Source organism: Oncorhynchus nerka, linkage group LG22 (assembly GCF_034236695.1).
Source record: "Oncorhynchus nerka isolate Pitt River linkage group LG22, Oner_Uvic_2.0, whole genome shotgun sequence".
NCBI lineage: Eukaryota > Metazoa > Chordata > Actinopteri > Salmoniformes > Salmonidae > Oncorhynchus > Oncorhynchus nerka.
Genome location: NC_088417.1, coordinates 23,190,762 through 23,213,004, shown reverse-complemented (window position 1 = coordinate 23,213,004; position 22,243 = coordinate 23,190,762). Strand labels below are relative to the sequence as shown.

Below are 22,243 nucleotides of genomic sequence, written 5' to 3'. Positions count from 1 at the left end.
GAAAATTGTCAGACTCCAATCACCCAAGTCATAGACTGTTCTCTCGGTTACCGCACGGAAAGCGGTACCGGAGCACCAAGTCTAGGTCCAAAAGGCTCCTTAACAGCTACTACACCCAAGTCATAAGACTGCTGAACAATTAATCAAAAGGCCACCCGGACTATTTACATTGACAACCACCACCTATTCTATTTAGTAAGTATTTTCTCAACTTTATTTCTTGAACTGCATTGTTGGTTAACCTGTTACTCCTACCCACTACTTTTTTGAACATTCTGTTAAAAATCGCGCAACATTTCAGCGCCCTGCTACTCATGCCAGGAATATAGTATATGCATATGATTAGTATGTGTGGATAGAAAACACTCAGACGTTTATAAAACTGGTTAAATCACGGCTGTGGCTATAACATAACGTGCGTTTCATCGGAGAGCGCAGGAAAAACTGATCACTGAAAATGGAAAAATATATATACCTACAGCTTCCACACGGTGTCTAGAGTCTTGTCATTTGCCTACGATTTGTTTCTTGGTCAAACACATGCAAGGCAGCGCAGTTCTTCAGGTCTAGGACCGGATATTTTGGTTGAGTTTCTAGCCGGACATTTTTCCAGACGGACAGCTATAGAATATACTTCGTCTTGTGATTAATTTGATCGCTTATTAACGTTTACTAATACCTAAAGTTGCATTACAAAAGTATTTCGAAGTGTTTTGTGAAAGTTTATCGTCGACTTTTTGAATTTTAAAAAATGACGTTACGTTATGAAACACTGTTTTTTCCCCGTTGATCACACAGTCTACATATAACGATATCTAGGCTATATATGGACCGATTTAATCGAAAAAAAGACCCAATAGTGATTATGGGACATCTAGGAGTGCCAACAAAGAAGATGGTCAAAGGTAATGAATATTTTCTATTTTATTGTGCTGTTTGTGTAGCGCCGAATATGCTAATTATTTTGTTTACGTCCCCTGCGGGTCTTTTGTGGCGTTACATGCTATCAGATAATAGCTTCTCATGCTTTCGCCGAAAAGCATTTTAAAAATCTGACTTGTTGCCTGGATTTACAACGAGTGTAGCTTTAATTCAATACCCTGCATGTGTATTTTAATGAACGTTTGAGTTTTAACTAATACTATTAGCATTTAGCGTAGCGCATTTGCATCTCTATATGGGACGCAAGCGTCTCAAGTAGGAGCAAGAGGTTAAGGGCTTGTAAGTAAGCATTTCACGGAAAGGTCTACACCTGTTGTATTCGGCACGTGACAAATAAAATATAATATGATTGCCGATTTAAACGAAATGCTAGATTAGAAAGCACTTTCGATTTATATTTTTAGTCTAGAACTAGGCTTAATCTGGGTCCAGGAAACCAGCCCAGCGAGATTAACTCCTAGTCTGATTTCTTACCCTCCTCAATTTCTTCCACCTTCACTCTCTTCTTCTCCACTGGGACGGAGGACCTGGAGGTGGGGAGGCGGGAGGGCACCCGGGGAGTCAGCTCACCAGGAGGAGGGTGTTTCACCTTTGACCCCTGGGCAGATGGAGACTCCTGCGATGGAGGGAAGTGACACATTACAACAGGAAGAAGACCAGGGGTGTACTCAGTAACGTTTGGCCTTAATGGAATATTAGAGGGGGCAGGGATCAATGGAGAGAGAGAAGTATACCTTCGGGGATTGAGTTTTGATGGAGAAGGGGTTCATGGGGTTCATAGTTCCGAGGGCCTTCTTCTTCTTCAGAGTGACGACCGGAGGAGTCAGGGGTGACGGCCTCTGAAAGAGGGGGCAGATGGAGACACTCAGACACACTGATAGCGTATTCACCCCCAGTGAGTCCATGTCTTCGTGAAAAAGAATTAAACAACAAGCTGAAATCTAAGCATCTACCAAATGAACTAGCTGAACCTGGTTTAAGAGAGGGGAATTACAGGAGCTGGACTAAACCATACACAGCAAGCTGACAAAAAAAAACATTAAGGCTGAAGCGTTGTTGAACCAGTAAACTTCATGTGCGAGTGAGCTGACATGCACTATTTTTTCCCCGCTATGAGAAGGTGTGAAGGTTGACAGGACAGGAGAGACTGACATCAGAGTGCAGGTCCTGTAGAATGTCCCCTAGTAGGTCATCTTTGGACAGGTCCACATCTTTCTGTAAGAGACACAAAACACACAATCCTGGTTCAATTACAAAATAGAAACAAATGGACTAGAACACTAACTATTGAGTGTTTTGGATTGCATGTATAGGGTCACAGAGGGTGAGAAACACACACCCATGATTAGCGAAGCGACTTTTGATAAACAGGTGCACAAACACTCACCTCAGCAGGTTTCTTGACGTTGCTGTTCATGAAGAGGTTTTTGATGCTGTTGGGTTTGGCCACCGCTGCCTTCTTAATGTTATTCTTAGAGTCTGCTCCCTTAGCGCCTGCTTTACCTACACACAAACAAACAACAATTAGGCTGGAGACACACACAGGCTTGTTTTCACACAGACACACAAACGCACACATGGTTCCTACCTTTGGCGCCTTTCTCTAACACATCATCCGCCAAATCCTCATCAAAGATTTCTCTCCCATCCTCCACATACCCTGTGCCATCTGAGAGAGAGAGAGAGAAGAACTTGCTATAACTTGGGACTGAGAAGACAGAAAGGTTCTGAAGGTATTTCAGACCAACTCACCATCATCAATGATCCAGTCATCATCCTGCCTTTCTCTCACCATCCGAGAGTACTGTTCCTCATCCACCTCCTCATACACACTGGTCAAATCCTCCACCTACACACAGCACACACAGATTCCACACACATTTTAAAACAAGGCTTGGCTATAACACCCACACGATAACGTACACTCTACAGCTTGTTCACTTAACACACAGATTAAAAGGGGCGGACACAAACACACCTCTGTCAGATCAGGACTTGGACAACACCCACACACAACTCTCACCTCATATTTGACTTTCTCTCCCTTCTTGGCTCTCTTGAGCTGCTCCAGAGCTGACTTCCTCCCTGTCTTCTCCTTCTTCTCCCTCCTGGAGCGACCCACTGCCAGGCCGCAGTCATTCTCTGGAGAGAGAAAACAGGAAGAGAGTGAGGGGTGAGAGAGATATGGAGTGGGGGGAGAGATTGAGATGGAGGGAGCATAAAAGATGGGGGAAAAAGGGGCAGAGAGAAAGCAGAAAGAGTTAAAGACGAGAGTTCAAAACCCAGTTGATCTCCTACAGGCATTTCAGGCAAGCGACTGCCAGCTTTTAAAGAGATTCTCCGGGTACTGTTGTATATATTTTTTGCCGGTAGAAAGTAGAACTCAGGAGTGGTTGCTGAAAATGGTGTATTACTTCACATATTTGCAGCTAAAGTAAGGACACCACATCATAGCGCGCTCTCTGCTGTTTCCACTGAGCTGTTGAGAGCCGCTCTGCAACCTCATTGGATTACGCTGGGTAGGCCTCTTGCTAGAAGAAAAACGCGAGGAGCTGAAACTCATTGGCTAGAACTCTTAATTGCTGGGGGCTGGCTGACCTGGGTGGGGAATTAAGGGAAAATGGCGTCCAGCACAGCTCCAAGAAAAGTTCCTCTCAAACTAGGGATTTTGTGGCTAATTGAGGTAAAACATTAGTTCTGCGCATATATTATACATGTATGAACTACAGAGACACGTGTTGCTCAAAGCGGGAGGTTTAAAAAAATACTTTGTCGCCAAAGTACCAGCGGAGTATGTCTTAAAGTATAAAATGTCAACATCACAGTAGCTAAATGGCCAGTTAACTGTGGGTAATTATGCAATTTATGAACATTCGGTGTTAATTTAATGGCACGTAGCTAGCTAAATGTAGTCATTCTATTAACGGGAGTTCCTTGCTTTGTTGTTAGCCCGCGATAGTTAGCTGACAGCTTGTTGGCTAAATCGTGTCGGGTATTCACGCTAGCTTGTTTGCAGTAATATTCCGGTCAGACTCACCGCCGTCCGGGTTGTCCACGTCCTTCTCTGGCTTAGAAACCGGAGACATTGCTAGTTATTTCAAATGTATTGATAACCTTCAGCTCTTTTTTGGTAGCTAGCTTCACAGTTCAACACAACAGAAGATTTCGCGCCAAAGCTCCTTCCCGGTGAAAGTCATATGCAGGAAATGACGCAAAAAGAAAGCAACCAATCAGAATATCGCCGGAGTTTCGATTCTTGGCATGGAAATGTGGTTCAGTGTCCGCTTGATGGCGATGTTGTTTCATAGTCCATGTAGCCTACAGTAATGTTTGCAATGTCTTCATCACGTTATTAGTCTGGGCTGGGGTTGGTGACTATAAGCAGTGGTGGGAAAAGGACTCAATTGTCATACTTAAAAGTGAAAATGAAGATACCTTAATAGAAAATGACTCAAGTAAAAGTGAACGTCAACCAGTAAAATACTACTTGAGTAAAAGTCTAAAGTATTTGGTTTTAAATATACACAAGTGTCAAAAGTAGAAAACATTTCAAATTCCTTAGATGGCACACATTTATAAAATAGATAGCCAGGGGCACTCTCCAACATAATTTACAAACAAAGCATTTGTGTTTAGTGAGTCCGCCAGTTCAGAGGCAGTAGGGAGGACTGGGGATGTTCTCTTGATGAGTGCGTGAATTGGACCATTGTTCTGTCAAAATGTAATGGGTACTTTTGGGTGTCGTGAAAAATGTATGGAGTATAAAGTACATAATTTCCTTTAGAATGTAGTGAAGTAAAAGTTGGCAAAAATATAAATAGCAATGTAAGGTACAGATACCCCCAAAAATGACTTAAGTAAACATACTTTAAGGTACTACTTAAGTACTTTACACCAATGAATGTTGTTCATGGTGAGTTTGTTTATTGCTTGCTTCATCAAGAACACTCGTGCTCTTGGTCTCTCTCTCTCTCAATTCAGTTCAAAGAGCTTTATTGGCATGGAAACATGTTTACATTGGCTAAGCAAGTAAAATAGATAAACAAAAGGGAATTAAACAATAAATGAACAGTAAACATTACAATCACAAAAGTTCCAAAGGAATAGAGACATTACAGATGTCATATTTTGGCTATATACTGTGATGTAACGATGTGCAAATAGTTAAAGTACAAAAGAGAAAATAAATCAACATAAATATGGGTTGTATTTACAATGGTGTTTGTTCTTCACTGCTTGCCCTTTTCTTGTGGCAACAGGTCACAAATATTGCTGCTGTGATTGGACACTGGTATTTCACCCAATAGATATGGGAGTAAAGGTTGACCGATTAATCGGAATGGCTGATTAATTAGGGCCAATTTCAAGTTTTCATAATAATCGGTAATCTGCATTTTTGGACACCGATCATGGCCGATTACATTGCACTCCACGAGGAGACTGTGTGGCAGGCTGACTACCTGTTAAGCGAGTGCAGCAAGGAGCCACGGTAAGGTGCTAGCTAGCATTAAACACATCTTATAAAAAACAATCAATCTTAACATAATCACTAGTTAACTACACATGGTTGATGATATTACTAGGTTAACTAGCATGTCCTGCGTTGCATGTAATCGATGCGGTAACTGTTCATTTATCATTGAATCACAGCCTACTTCGCCAAACGGCCGATTTAACAAGCACATTTGCAAAAAAAAGCGCTGTCGTTGCACCAATGTGTACCTAACCATAAACAACGCATTTTTTAAAATAAATACACAAGTATATATTTTTAAACCTGCACATTTAGTTAATATTGCCTGCTAACATGCATTTCTTTTAACTAGGGAAATTGTGTCACTTCTCTTGCGTTCTGTGGCCCCATCCGATGATACCCCCGGACAGGGCCAAACAGGAAGGATATAACCCCACCCACTTTGCCAAAGCACAGCCCCCACACCACTAGAGGGATATCTTCAACCACCAACTTACCATCCTGAGACAAGGCCGAGTATAGCCCACAAAGATCTCCGCCACGGCACAACCCAAGGGGGGGCGCCAACCCAGACAGGAAGATCACATCAGTGACTCGACCCACTCAAGTGACGCACCTCTCCTAGGGACGGCATGAAAGAGCACCAGTAAGCCAGTGACTCAGCCCCTGTAATAGGGTTAGAGGCAGAGAATCCCAGTGGAAAGAGGGGAACTGGCCAGGCAGAGACAGCAAGGGCGGTTCGTTGCTCCAGAGCCTTTCCGTTCACCTTCACACTCCTGGGCCAGACTACACTCAATCATATGACCCACTGAAGAGATGAGTCTTCAGTAAAGACTTAAAGGTTGAGACCGAGTTTGCGTCTCTCACATGGGTAGGCAGACCATTCCATAAAAATGGAGCTCTATAGGAGAAAGCCCTGCCTCCAGCTGTTTGCTTAGAAATTCTAGGGACAATTAGGAGGCCTGCGTCTTGTGACCGTAGCGTACGTGTAGGTATGTACGGCAGGACCAAATCAGAGAGATAGGTAGGAGCAAGCCCATGTAATGCTTTGTAGGTTAGCAGTAAAACCTTGAAATCAGCCCTTGCATTGACAGGAAACCAGTGTAGGGAGGCTAGCACTGGAGTAATATGATCAAATATTTTGGTTCTAGTCAGGATTCTAGCAGCCATATTTAGCACTAACTGAAGTTTATTTAGTGCTTTATCCGGGTAGCCGGAAAGTAGAGCATTGCAGTAGTCTAACCTAGAAGTAACAAAAGCATGAATTAATTTTTCTTCCTAACAAAGACAGCCAACTTCTCCAAACGGGGGATGATTTAACAAAAGCGCATTTGCGAAAAAAGCACAAACGTTTGCACGAATGTACCTAACCATAAACATCAATGCCTTTCTTAAAATCAATACACAGAAGTATATTTTTTTAACCTGCATATTTAGTTAAAAGAAATTCATGTTTGCAGGCAATATTAACTAGGGAAATTGTGCCGCTTCTCTTGCGTTCATTGCACGCAGAGTCAGGGTATATGCAACAGTTTGGGCCGCCTGGCTCGTTGCTAACTAATTTGCCAGAATTTTACGTAATTACAACATAACATTGAAGGTTGTGCAATGTAACAGCAATATTTAGACTTATGGATGCCACCCGTTAAATAAAATAGAGAACGGTTCCATATTTCACTGAAAGGATAAACATTTTGTTTCCGAAATGATAGTTTCCGGATTTTACCATATTAATGACCTAAGGCTCGTATTTCTGCGTGTTATTATATTATAACTATGATTTGATAGAGCAGTCTGACTGAGCGGTGGTAGGCAGCAGCAGGCTCGTAAGCATTCATTCAAACAGCACTTTCCTGCATTTGCCAGCAGCTCTTCGCTGTGCTTCAAGCATTGCTCTGTTTATGACTTCAAGCCTATCAACTCCAGAGATTCGGCTGGCAATACTGAAGTACCTATTAGAACATCCAATAGTCAAAGGTATATGAAATACAAATGGTATAGAGAAATAGTCCTATAACTACAACCTAAAACTTCTTACCTGGGAATATTGAAGACTCATGTTAAAAGGAACCACCAGTTTTCATATTCATGCTCATGTTCTGAGCAAGGAACTTAAACGTTAGCTTTTTTACATGGCACATATTGCACTTCTACTTTCCTCTCCAACACTTTGTTTTTGCATTATTTAAACCAAATTGAACATGTTTCATTATTTATTTGAGACTAAATTGATTTTATTGACGTATTATATTAATCTAAAATAAGTGTTCATTCAGTATGGTTGTAATTGTCATTATTACAAATATAAATATATAAATTGGCCGATTAATCGTTATCGGCTTTTTTTTGGTCCTCCGATAATCTGTATCGGCGTTAAAATCATAATCGGTCGATCTCTATATGGGAGTTGATCAAAATTTGATTTATTTTTGAGTTCTTTGTGGGTCTGTGTAATCTGAGGGAATTATGTCTCCAATATGGTCATACATTTGGCAGGTTACTCATTCTCACACTGTCCAACCTCCGTTCATGACCACTAGTCCCACCTCTGCGAGCTACTGACACATTTCTAAAAGAGAGTCGAGTCCTATCTGAAGGGTTCTGACTGAGCTCGTAGCTGTACTCCCTCTAGGTACAACCTATCTAAAGATCATTTGACTGCGGAAAGTATCCCCTTTTTATCGCAGTGAAGCTTGTTTCCAGGGTGACCTTGGCTGGACTCTTGGGCACGCAATGCACAAAGATTCTCCTGTCCCAAATTGGAGGATGAAAGCGTGCTCGGGCGTGGGGGACACGCAAATGCATAATATTATTGGCACAGTGACACTACAGTGCGTTCAACCACCAGTCCTACAAAAGTGCCATTGTAGCCCATGCAAGACTCTACTGCCCAGCTTTGTTCTTATTTTTGGCTTATTGAAGGAAGTAACACAGACAAAGTTGTAGAAGTGTGATAGGGCCACCTAGGCCTATTCTATAGAACGGAGTCCAGGTCCAGTATGACACTTTCTGGCCATCTGAGCTTGAGAAAATAATAGCCTATAGCATACTATCTGCTCCTATAAAATTACATATTTACACTTTTTTTTTTAAATGTCTTTTATGCCTGGTCTTCATTCAGCTTTGACTTAACCATCTTCAGATCCTCTTTTTTTGTTGGATCCACATTTCTCCACCATGTAACATTTAAGTGACAACCAATTATAAGCCATTATCAATCATCTGCTAACAGAGGTCACATAAGACAAAAACATTTGATAAACAATGTTAATCTTACCAACAGTGGCCTCCAGTTTTCTTATGTCGAGGGCCTCCCTGGCAACAGGCCAAAAGAGGGAAGTAGAATGGGTAAGTATACCAATATGAACATAGGCTACTGTACATTTGCATACAAACAAACATACTTATTAGCTAGCATGACAAAAACTGAGACTACATTGCCACATTTCAATGGGGCTAGCAAACAGTTAGGCTAAACATAATACAATTTTGGGCTAGCAATAAAAGAAAGTTAAACTTCGATGGTGCCAGAATAGGGGTTATGAAAGACAGGATGACGAAGGGTTGAAGATGATTACCTTCGGTATTGTCAAATACAGTAGCTAGCAAACAACAACCAACTACTTCCTGTTTTGTCTTCTGCACTTGCAAAAAGCCTGTGTAGTAAAGCTGTAGTGTTTTGACTACTTATTTACTTCCAACATCAAGTAGTAAAAAGCCCCACCTGATTACTACTGGACACCCTGTTTTCCTACTGAACACTACAAAACTCTACTTGTTTATCTTGAGTAGTGCATAAACTACACATTCAATACACAACCCCTACACGTCTCTACATAGTCACTACTGCACAAATAGGTTTTGTGTAGTAATTCAGTAATACTTTTTCATGACGGACAGATGGTCAGAGAGCCCGAGGTGTGGCACATTTTATCTTGCCTATGGCTACTTGAGAGTTAATATATATATATATATATATATATATTAACACTGCATTACACTTGCCAGAGTTACTCAAATTTAACACTATGGGATAATTAACAATTATTTCTATTCAACACTAGTGTTAATCTAAAGTTAACTCCTAGCATTGAACACAACATTTAACATTCACATTTCTGGTTACTCTGTCAGGTGTATAAATGTAGTGCCACCTGGAATTACAAAATAACAATGAATCCAAACAGAACGGTTGCATCATGTCCAAAAATGATGTATTCAGTGCCATGCTTCAAACATCAAATTAGATTGTTTTTTATATGTGCTGAGATTTCAAAACATAAGGAATTCTGTCATGTCAAGAGACACATAGATTCTGGAATATGATATCCCAATAAGAGCTGTACCTGTTTTCATTTCAACAATAAACAGTGTAAAATACTCATTTAAAAAAACAAGCACAAAATTGCGTCATCTGGGAGAGTATGCAAAATAGGGTACAGGTTTGGAAGAGATCATCGCCATTATAACACTTATTCACATTTGTAGTCCAGAAGCGCAGAGCATAGCACAATGACATGTTCATAATGTGGTTCTGGCTATGTGAGTGAGCAGTCTATCAGTCAGAACATGAGCACTAAGGAGATGATGAATATAAAGCGTCTGCTCGCTCGCGTTTCCTTAACTATTTTTGAGTGGAACGTCTCCCTTTGCTGTCCTGTCAGATTATGCTAATCGAACCCACAGCGTCTGTGTCAGTTTCCTCTTCATTGACTGCAGATTCTGCTGCATGGATCAGCTTCTGAAGTTTAGGTGTGGGGGGGGGGCAAGGTCCTTGCTTTCCTCGATTATATTTTGCTTGAATGCAGTTGGCCACCGCTCCAAAATCCTGTCTGATGTTGTCTCTCCAAACCGCATAAATAAAATGACACAAGGACAGAACAAAACATTGGTTTTATGCTTTTTGCCCAAAATTCCACGTCTACTCAGATACTTATGGGTTTGACGCAGCAGTATTAAAACAGGAATTATTTAGCCAACAAGGGCAGAATTTTGCCAACAAACTGGCAATATCAACTGGTCCAAATGTATTGTTTTAGTTTACACCGATGGTCCAAGTTACCGATGGTCCAAGTCAAGGATTAGAAACAATGTCCAACTACAACTACATTCAAATGTTGACTTTGAAGAGCTTGCCAGACTCTTCACATCCATGAACCGTAGAAATTCGGTCAGCAAAATCACAGCTTTTACTTGTCTTCTCCGATGAGGTTTAACGGCGGTTGGCATCCAATAAATGTTGCATTACCGCCACCTACTAGACTGGAGTATAATTCCCTTTTACTTTGCTTAAAAATATTTTAAAATCAACAAATACCCATAAACCCTACACTCACTAATAACCTACCAACATAATCCACTATTTAAACCTTAAACCTATCTAGTCCTACCTTTGCCCAACAGTCTGAAAGGACGGGACACCACCACAACACACCCTGTACCTCTTCTGACATCAAGTCTCGTACACCCAAATACCTCTGCAGCTGCCACCACAACCTCAATTTTCTGTGACTTATGTTCCATCCCTGCAGTACAGTTAATAAACGCTAAAAATCCAATCTTACTGAAGCATATATCACTTGTTGGCCTATCCCTCTGCACTAGTAAAGATCTACTACTCACACACTCCTTTCAGGATCCCTTGACCCATTGTCCTCTACTTTCTTCACTGCCTCAGCATATGACAACTTCTGCACTACTCTAACCCTGGAAACCTCAACCTGTCTCTCTCGCACTGGGCATTTCTGATCCCCAGCCCCATGGGCACCCCTACAATTAACATTATACCCCTACTTTCCCCAATCCTACACATCCCTTTGTCTCATGCCCTTCTGCACACTTCTCCAACATAAGAACCTCCCTCCTACACACTGCTGCCACATGCCCATAAGCTTGACACCTGTAACAACGTAATGTATTCGGCACAAAAGCTCCTAACATAACTTTGTTGGGCAAAGACTCAAAAGAACAGAACAACTTTTTTTTTTCAGTACTCATGCCACCCTGTCTGCATCGCACCAAATGACGAGCATCACAAACACCAGGAATATTCCCCTTCAGTTGGTCAACTTTGACATTTACTGCCACCCCAGTAATCATTCCTTTCAATTAAGCCCTTTTCTTGAGATCAAAAACAATTCACCTCTCCTGTCCCCATTCATTTAACGCGGAGCTCCTGCTCCCTCTAACCAGCAGAAACACAAACTATTATCACCAGACCACTTCTGGTTACCTTCACTGATTCCACAGCACTCAACTCTGTTTTCACCCACCCTGAAACCACAAATGGATCAGCCAAAAGGCAAAAGTCCACATTTCCCACAAATTTCACTCCTACCGTCACAGACCCATCTTTATCCTGACCCTCGGTGCAAGCCTCTGGGTCCGAGAACTTCACCACACCTACCACCTCAGATCAATAGAAGGCATCATAAGGAAAATGGTCTCCCTGCACTGTTCATTACTCAGGGTAACCTCTGGACTGAATGGAGTCTCTCTCAGTTGTTGGGCCGCCACTGAATGACTGGCTAGTTTCTCAGATGAAGCAGAATTCCTCTGGATGGTTTTGATTTCCCACGACAAGTAACCATCTCCAGTTCGTGGGTCAAAATAATGTTCCTTGAAGAAAAGGAGAACAAGTTCACTCATCTAAACACAATGGAAAAGTCACAGCAACATTTTGCTCACATACATTTCAACACTCCTACCCAGACCACAAGTGCAAGTTGTGTAACATGCAATCCAAATGCATTCAAAATGTGACCTATACAAATATAGGATAGGCTATTGATGGTTGCTGGGCAACGCCTGGTTATTATATGCCTGGGCCTGGTTGCATAAAACATAAGTCAATTTTCCCAGCATCTTTTCCCTTAAAGTTTCCTTAAATTTAAGTCAGTTGCACAATACATTTTAAAGTTAATGGTCCCCATGAGTTCCCTTAAGTGCTTCATTCAGTATGGATATCAATGTAAACAGCATTTGTGGAGTTGAATGTTGCTTTCCTCTGGTTGCAAAAGGAAAACATCAACCAGTTAGCTAAGTGTATAAATAGCTAGCTACTTAGCTAAACAATGGAAGGTGCGCAATCCATGGCTACAAAGCTAGCGGTCCAGATAGCTACCTACTCTGTAAGTTAATATGACGTGCTAGAAAGTAATAGAAACAAGTTGAGAACAAACGTAACTAAAAGAAACGTGGTTTATTATCTTCTGAATCATTTTGTTTATCCTATCTTGAATGTAGAAATTGTAGTTTGATCTACGAAAATTAATGCGATCTCTTTGACACTGTCAGTGAATTAGGTCATCTCCATAGTAACCAGGGACTCTTTCTGCCATACATGCCTTCAAACTACCAACATCCCCGGCTCCCTAACAAAAGAGATGAAATGTGGATCAAAAAAAGTTTCAAATTAAGCCTATTATTTTTTTATGACAGTAAGTTAATTCCACACGTTGCCTTGATGCAAGTTGTTTGGGGAAAATATTATTTCGTATTTTATTATGTTATATTTCATTATAGTCTTAGCCTACTATAAAATACATGTGTGTTGATTTGAACATTAGATAGATAGATGGGTGATGCAAAGAGTATTAGAAGTGGTTTTATATTACATTTACCTACATTCACATATACCTACGTACCTTCCTGTAACAATATTGCAGAGATAAGAAATGTCTTGCAGAGTCAAGATCATTTTGAGAACTAAAAAACGATACAATACCAATTTCAAAAACAACACACCACAACAGGACATTTCCTTAATCCCACCTGGCCTATCAGAGTTTAAGATGGAGCTACAAGCAAATTGCTTACACCTATCCAATAACTCCAGATATACACTGGAAATTGTTTCTAAGGACTGCAGGTTTATTTGGATTTCAGGGATTAGTGTCCAGGCCCAGATCAACACTGCATTTTTGTGGTCTAATGGCCATCAGCACAATAACAATAGACTATATGTGCTATTAGGTATAGTAGGTCTGCCTATACTAGGGTTAGTAGGGATCAGGATTTCCTGACCTGTCATGGCATGTAGGGCATTGGTCACCAACCCTGTTCCTGGAGAGCCACGGGGTGTGCAGGCTTCTGTCCCAGCTAACCCTAAGAGGACTAATACACTGGAGGGTGTGTAAGTGTTGGGCTTGACTCCACATTGTTGAATAGTGTCTACTGTCCTGTTGCAGGTAGGCATGCTATATAATTACTCTAAACCCTAGCTATAGGTTTAAGAGCAGCTATGGTAAGTAGACTAGGCCTACTTATTATAGGCAGGGTTGGACGATGTCCACTTAGCACCACACGGCAAGTCATAAGTTACATTTGCTTTAAGGGGAGGACAATATAGGCAATTGCAATGTCATCGTAAGGTAAGACTGATTCCTCAGTGTGTGTTAGCCTTAATAACTGCATTAAAACCTGAAATGTTTATTTGTAAATATGTTGCATTATGTATCTGATCAATTATGTGTGTGTATCTAATAATATGTTCTTCTACATCTGCATTGCTTGCTGTTTGGGGTTTTAGGCTGGGTTTCTGCATACGCACTTTGACATCTGCTGATGTAAAAAGGGCTTTATAAATACATTTGATTGATTGATAGTTATCTCTCTATGTTCTCTAGTTCTAGTTCAGGAGCCAAGGAGAGAGGATGCGCATGGAGAGGAGGGCCGTGGAGAGAAAGATATATGTTAAGTACAATTCCACCAATATGAAATGGTGGCAGCATCTCACACTATGCAATTAGATCTCCACTTCAAATTGTGTGTGGTTTGCTCTCTCATTATTTGGTAATACAGGAAATTTCCACGACAATATAGCACAGCTTTAGGTACGATTACGATGAAAAAGTATGATTACTTTTGATTAAATTATTAAATATGATTAAATAAAATAGTCTTCTTCGGAGTCTTCTTCTGTTTCCACCTCATCCTATGGTCTTTGCCCACCAAAGGGATTTCCAACCCTTACATCTTCAGGTGGTCCTTGCCATTCACCCTTGTCATCTCCATCACCAGGACAGTCCCTTGCAAAATGTCCTGGTTTGCCACAGTTGTAGCAGCTCCAGTCTCCTTCTCCAGAGGTGCATTGCACTCCTCGCCCTCTGCCTCTTCCCCCTTCCTCTACTTCCTCCTCAGTCTCGTCCTCCACCTCCATGGTATCCTCCTCCTCCAGCGAAAAACATCAACTGTGCACATTGTAGTTTCGCACCAGTCTTGGAGTTCTTCTGCCTGATCTGTCTTTCTGCATGGGTGATGTGAGGTTTGACATCAGAAAGGGTCTTTGTCTCCCACCCAATGCATGTAGTGGTCACAGCTGTCTTCAGGTCTTGTTGCAGGCCAGTAACCACAGCATGGCACAGCAGGCTGCCATATGATCTTGGTCAGGGGTCCGGCCAGGTTGCTGGAAGAAGATCTTCTCCATTCGTTCCTGATAGACCTCAAAGCTCTCATCGGCCTTCATCATGGTGGGATGTTTTTTCTGCCGGTCTGTGTGTTTTGGGTATCTTGTCTTTACATTATTAAACACAGCAGTGAGTTGGTCAGCACGGTTGGCTATGGTTGCATCACTGTTCCAAACTCCCTTACACTGGTTCCACTTGAACTTTAAACACTGACCAAGTACTTCCTAAATTTCACAGGTGATGGGGTTATACATGGCAATGATTGCTCTCACCTCTTCTTCAAACTTCACAGCATCTTTCGCGGGTCAGTCACGTCCTTTACAATGGCTTTCTTTTTTAAATTTTGTATTTTATTTCACCGTTATTTAACCAGGTAGGCTAGTTGAGAACAAGTTCTCATTTACAACTGTGACCTGGTCAAGATAAAGCAAAGCAGTTCGACACATACAACAACACAGAGTTACACATGGAATAAACAAACACAGTCAATAATACAGTAGGAAAAAAGTATATATACAGTGTGTGCAAATAAGGTAAGATAAGGGAGGTTGTCACATCCTGACCATAGAGAGTCATTATTGTCTATGGTGGAGTAGGTCAGGGCGTGACTGGGGGGGTTAGTCTAGTTTATTATTTCTATGTGGGTGTTCTGGTTTTCATGTTTCTAGGTTGGTGATTTGTATGATTCCCAATTAGAGGCAGCTGGTAATCGTTGTCTATAATTGGGGATCATATTTAAGTCGTGTTTGTGGGATATTGTATTTTGATTAAGTGTACTTAGCACCTCTGTAGTCACGGTTCGTTGTTAGTTTATTTGTTTTTGTCTTTGTTAAGTTTCACTTTATCATTAAAATTATGTGGAACTCAACATCCGCTGCGCCTTGGTCCATTTCTACAAACGATCGTGACAGAGGTAAGGCAATAAATAGGCCATACTGGCGAGGTAATTACGATATAGCAATTAAACACTGGAGTGATAGATGTGCAGAAGATGAATGTGCAAGTAGAGATACTGGGGTGCAAAGGAGCAAAATAAATACAGTATGGGGATGAGGTAGTTGGATGGGCTATTTACTGATGAAATGGGCTATGTACAGGTGCAATGATCTGTGAGCTGCTCTGACAGCTGGTGCTTGAAGTTAGTGAGGGAGATAAGAGTCTCCAGCTTCAGTGATTTTTGCAGTTCGTTCCAGTCATTGGCAGCAGAGAACTGGAAGGAGAGGCGGCCAAAGGAGGAATTGGCTTTGGGGGTGACCAGTGAAATATACCTGCTGGAGCTCATGCTGCGGGTGGGTGCTGCTATGGTGACCAGTGAACTGAGGTAAGGCGGGGCTTTACCTAGCAAAGACTTGTAGATGACCTGGAGCCAGTGGGTTTGGCGATGAGTATGAAGCGAGGGCCAGCCAACGAGAGCGTACAGGTTGCAGTGGTGGGTAGTATATGGGGCTTTGGTGACAAAACAGATGGCACTGTGAATGGAATGGAATTGGAAAATAGAATTCCCAGAACTTCCATGTAGTTCCCAGAACTACGAAAGTATTCCCCTTACAGACAACGTTGCCGATGGGGTCTCTCTACCCCCGCCTAGTCCCCTCTTGGGACTCTGGATCTTTTTCTAAGCTTCTCAAAACAGTTAGAAATTCATTTAAATTGACTTACTGAAATTCAGTTAGTCCTTCCAGGTTTCGTAGATGATGTGTTTTCTCCCGTGCAGCCCACAGTGAGTGTCTGGCGTGGGCGGGTCCTCGTCGTCTTCTGTCAGACAGGAATTTCTCTTGCACGCCTTCGCATGGAATGCGCCACCGGTGTTCCCTCGCAGACCCTCACTGCCAAGCTCCACAGGTAGAATAAATCATCCTGTTTTGTGATGCCAAATTGTAGTGGAAATTACCACTAAGGACTTCAAGTCAAAGTTAAATGAACAAATCTTTATTATCACGGCCGGAGAGGTTACAACAAACGTAATACTCAAAGTACAAGTCTGTCAGAAGCTCTGAAGGGGTGCTTCATTTTTAGCACTCTTTATACTCATGCACAAACCAGGCATCTCTGCTCTCATTGTGCAATAGGCTGATCATGACCTTGCACACACAGTTTCTAGGCGTTGGGCCAAAGTAAAAATGTGTTCCCTTCTTTCTGTTCTCTTTCTATCAGTTCCATTCTTGTGAGCAAATTCACAGAACACAATTACAAGAAACAATACCCAACATGTAGTCACACATCTGCAGAGACACAGAGGACACAAACATTTCCACTACATCATTCACACTGTTGCCCCAGTGGATGGTTTTCAAGCCATTTCCCTACATCAATCTTGAACTATCTCCCTGATTTAGCTAGCTACAGTATTATTTCTCTTTCATCTGTGTTATAATAACCAGCCTGGCTAGCTAGCATTATGATATTATGTTGTATAACCAAAAGTAGCTACTAGCTAGCTAGTACCAGCTATCTACTTAGCTAATATACTCACCAACCCCAGTGGTTTGATGGTTGACATACAGCAGGAGTGACCATGTCAGATGCATAGATCTCCTATGAAATTACTAGAGGGGACTTTGTCATAAACCCTCAGTTCCATAATGGGAAGAAAATGGCTACCATCTTGGTCTGGGAGAAATCCAAAATTAGTCTATTTGCTTTTACTTATGCAGGAAAATAAAAGTAAGATGTGATGTATCAGAAATGTTGTCATCTAAAATAATGTCATATAATTATAAATACAGTTAATACGGGTTTTATGCAAATGTTCTGTATAAATAGTCTCTAAAATATATGGAAACAGACAATAAATGTCTCAGATGTTGTTTTCTTGGAAAGCTGTGAGTGCCATTATATGATACAATACATCAGTATGTGTTGCATTTACACTTGTCTGTCCTATCATCAAATAATTTCAGCCAGTGTAGGGATGTGGATTGACTGCATTGTTTGAATTGGCAGTTAATCTGACAATTTAATGGACTCATTCTTTTCTAAACTGTCTGGCTAGATAGCTAACACACAGTGCAGATAAGTGTAAAACGGTGAATTTATCACAGCACTGGCAAACCATGGTTGACCAACTCCCTGACCAATATGGCTGTTCTTTGGACCAATATAAGAAGGTTCATGTCAATTCTAGGATTTCTATGGTCAGATGTTGCGTTCCTGGCCACCTGGCAAAATTGTTGAAATGCATTGGAAGTTTGCACCAACTTTATTTTGCCGAGCAACATGTGCATTGCACCGATATGCAGATATGACAACAAATGTCCACATGGCAGATCACAATGTGTTGTCTCTGTGCAATTGGGCATCTTTGCCAAAAGTGGGCATGTACTGTAAGTAATCCATACCCAACCCCCGTAGGCTAAGTCGTGACCAACTCACTTACACAACTCAGTTTTGGACGTGACTGACTTTATAACCATAATTATCCAATGTACACTTTGTAGTCATTTTTTCCCCCACCGGACCCTTCTCCTCCCGTTGCAGGCTGGCCTTCACAGATTATGCCATTATCTCCTGAAGTTGCCAGTAATAGGCTTCACAATATTGTTGTAACTATATTTGTAACAATATTTGAGAAGGTTAAGTAAAAATGAAGAATTATTGTTTAACCTGCAAACCAGCAGAGTGCACCACTGAAGATTGTTTCAGAATCGCGGACAGCGACCAGCGCGGGAGAAAGCGCTCACAAGATTCAGTTTAGCACCTTGGAGAGCGCCACTGCAACGGCAGCACTCTGCACCTACAGCACCGCTCATGAGCCAGTTCTACACACCTGTGGCAGAGTGGGGAACTGTATGCTACAGAGACAGAAATGTTTGGCGTGGCAGGAGACTGCTGACGGATGAGAGAATGCCATCTGATTTGTTCCCTTCCCGTTTCCACAAAACTTTGGAATTGGAAATGTGTAGGGAATAAACCCGAAACTGCATTTTTCATCACAATCTTGCTTCTAATCTACTGGTTATACACCACAGGCCTATACTTGTATTTGACAACAACCAGGTAACAACTTTCTAATTGCTTTATCGTGGTAGTTGAATCTGAATTAGACCTACAGTAGCCTAAACTAAAACAGCCGAAGCTTATCACTGACTCCGAGCACGAATGTCTCTCAAATATGATATATTGCTGAATGGGAAAAATCCAATAGGAAAAAAAATCAAGAGCAGTTAAAAATAAAAATAAATCAATTATTAAGAACATAGCAGTTACAGCCAGTAGGCTTACAGCCAGTAGGCCTTGTATTCAATCAACATAGTTGAACAGTATTACAGTAAATATATTGTCTTTAATAACGAATAAATTAATAACAAAAGAAAGAAGTTGTAGTCTATGACAACAGAAGACTAGGCTATTTTAAAGAAGCTTATGAAATCTAATGCTGAACATAAAATGTATTGTATAGGCCTAGGCAAAAAATAAACAATGCATATTGCACCATTCGAAAATATTTAGCAGCAGCCTGCATTATAGCTTAATGTTCTCTCTATCTGCCACCTGTATCGGACTGACCTGGGCTGCCACCTACTTCCACAATCTTTTCAAGTTATGAGACAGGATTACCAGCTTGTCAACATTTTCTGCAGAAGGCAGCTCCTCGTTTTATTGACTATAAACGCTGCCTTGGAAAAGATCCGCTCTGATGGAGTGGAGGTGGCGGGATGGAGAGGAGGTATCTCGCTGCTCTGGCCAGCTTCGGATACCTGTCCTAATTCCCCCCACCAAGCTAGCAGTCCAGCGTTGACATTGATGTAGGCTTCTACCCGTTTTGCATCGTCAAAGAACGAAAAAGCAGCATAAAAGCGGGGATCTACGGCTTGGACATAGACTATTCTCAAATAGTCGGCGGTGAGCTGCCATCTTTTGTCTGTTTCCTCCACCAGAATTTGCTTTAAGACTTAGTGGTGTGGCTGTCATCCTCCACTGAGGCCAAGTGACAGCGTTTGAGGTTGGCCAGCATGGGCATGGATGCAGATAAGGATGCGTGGTCCTCGGCGTGCAGCGCAAACAGGGTGGCCATAGGCTTCAGCACATTCGAAATATCCTCCGCCAAGGATGCGTCATTTTTCCCGGTGTAGTTGGGGTCAGAGAGGATTGGTGTTAGGGGCCATCTTTGTTCTAGCAGACGCTCTAACATGGTCTGAGAAGAGTTCCACCGTGTGGAAACTTCTGTTGGATCAGATATCAAATTGTATTAGTCACATGCGCCGAATACAACAATACACTTTACAGTGAAGTGCTTACTTACGAGTCCCTAACCAACAGTGCAGTTTCAGAAAATACGGACAAGAATAAGAGATAAAAGTAACAAGTAATTAAAGAGCAGCAGTAAAAAATAACAATGTATACAGGGGGGTGCCGGTACAAAGTCAATGTGCGGGGGCACCGGTTAGTTGAGGTAGTATGTACATGTAGGTAGAGTTAATTAAAGTGATTATGCAAAGGGACACAACAGAGAGTGGCAGTGCTGTGGAGAGGTGCAATGCAAATAGTCTGGGTAGCCATTTGACTAGATGTTCAGGAGTCTTATGGCTTGGGAGTAGAAGCTGTTTAGAAGCCTCTTTGCCGTGTGGCAGCAGAGAGAGCAGTCTATGACTAGGGTGGCTAGAGTCTTTGACCATTTTTATGGCCTTCCTCTGACACTGCCTGGTATAGAGGTCCTGGATGGCAGGAAGCTTGGCCTCAGTGATGTACTGGGCTGTTCGCAATACCCTCTGTAGTGCCTTGGTCGGAGGCCGAGTCTTGTTTAAGAGTGCCATTTATGCTGCCCAGCACATCTGACTCCTTTAACATCTGCCCATTCCTCTTTCTGCCCCAGTATATCTGCACACAACCATGTTTGTGGTGTTTTCGTGTCCCACAGCGACCCTTTAACCCCCTGGATTTCGGATGTGTCAGAAACTTCTCCAAGTCTCTGCACAATGTTGGCAGAGATGTTCTCCAGCTGTATTCTCCAGTCTGGTCAGCTGTAGGCTAGTTGTCTAGTGATATTGGTGACCATCATCACGTTACGGCTGGCTGAATGACTGGACCAAGGTGCAGCATGGTAAGCGTACATTTTCTCTTTATTAAAAAATGACGCCGACAAAACGAGGAACAAAAACCAAACCGTGAAGCTTTGGGCTATGTGCCCTGAACAAACACAAAGTTAACTTCCCACAAAACAGGTGGGAGAAAAGGGTACCTAAGTATGGTTCTCAATCAGAGACAACGATAGACAGCTGTCCCTGATTGAGAACCATACCAGGCCAATACATAGAAATATAACATAGAAAAAAGAAGTCTACCCACCTCAACTCACGCCCTGACCAAACTAACACAAAGACCATAAAAATAAACCAAGGTCAGAACGTGACAGTACCCCCAAAGGTGCGGACTCCGGCCTCAAAACCTGAACCTATAGGGGAGGGTCTGGGTGGGCGTCTGTCCGCAGTAGCGGCTCTGGCGCGGGACGTGGACCCCACTCCACCATCGTCTTGGCCCACTTAAGTGGCGCCCTTGGCGTGGCGACCCTCGCCGCCGACCTCGGACTGGGGACCCCTGCAGCGGCCCCCGAATGAACGGAGTGAAGGGTGGCTCTGGCAGCTCCGGAGTGAAGTGCGGCTCCTGACTGACGGGCGGCTCTGGCAGCTCTTGACTGACGGGTGGCTCTGGCAGCTCTTGACTGACGGGTGGCTCTGGCAGCTCAGGACAGACGGGCGGCTAGCTCAGGACAGACGGTTGGCTCTGGCAGCTCTTGACTGACGGGTGGCTCTGGCAGCTCAGGACAGACGGGCGGCTCTGGCAGCTCAGGACAGACGGGCGGCTCTGGCAGCTCAGGACAGACGGGCGGCTCTGGCAGCTCAGGACAGACGGGCGGCTCTGGCCTGCCGAGATGCACTGTAGGCCTGGTGCGTGGTGCCTGCACTGGTGGCACCGGGCTGGGGACACGCACCTCAGGGCGAGTGCGGGGAGGAGGCACAGGATACACAGGGTCGTGGAGGCGCACTGGGGGTCTCGAGCGCAGAGCTGGCCCCACCCGTTCTGGCTGGATGCCAGCTTCCCCCCGGCAAATGCGGGACTCTGGCACCGAGCATACCAGCCTGTGAATACTCAGCCTCGGTACCGTGCACATCACCCCATAGCACGGGGCCTGACCAGTCCCATGCACGCCACGTGGGAACACGGCTGGCAAGGAAGCCCGAGAGGCAGCCCCCAAAAAAAAAAATTGGGGGGGGGACACGGGGAGTGTGGCAGAGTCAGGAAGCAGACCTGAGCCAACTCCCCGTGTCCCCCCCAAAAAAACAATTTTGGGGGCTGCCTCTTGGGCTTCCTTGCCAGCCGTGTTCCCACATACCGCTGGTTCCTTTCTCCGGCTGCCTCTGCTCTCCTAGCTGCCTCCACCTGTTCCCATGGAAGGCGATCCCTTCCCGCCAGGATCTCCTCC

The 22,243-nt window shown here is 42.9% G+C and overlaps 1 protein-coding gene across 2 annotated transcripts in view; it reads right to left on the bottom strand.

Annotated features, from left to right (window-relative positions):
* pola1 (polymerase (DNA directed), alpha 1) overlaps positions 1–4,133 on the bottom strand; it is a 90,347-nt gene extending 86,214 nt beyond the window's left edge. For both annotated transcript variants that reach the window (XM_029626536.2, XM_029626537.2), the window contains exons 1-8: positions 3,980–4,133; positions 2,966–3,084; positions 2,695–2,791; positions 2,531–2,611; positions 2,330–2,445; positions 2,095–2,157; positions 1,677–1,781; positions 1,417–1,558 (exon numbers count right to left, since the gene is read on the bottom strand). In XM_029626536.2, the coding sequence (XP_029482396.2) occupies positions 1,417–1,558; positions 1,677–1,781; positions 2,095–2,157; positions 2,330–2,445; positions 2,531–2,611; positions 2,695–2,791; positions 2,966–3,084; positions 3,980–4,028 (772 nt within the window). In that variant the 5' untranslated portion in view covers positions 4,029–4,133. The remainder of the gene's footprint in view (positions 1–1,416; positions 1,559–1,676; positions 1,782–2,094; positions 2,158–2,329; positions 2,446–2,530; positions 2,612–2,694; positions 2,792–2,965; positions 3,085–3,979) is intronic.
* Positions 4,134–22,243: the final 18,110 nt, after the last annotated feature.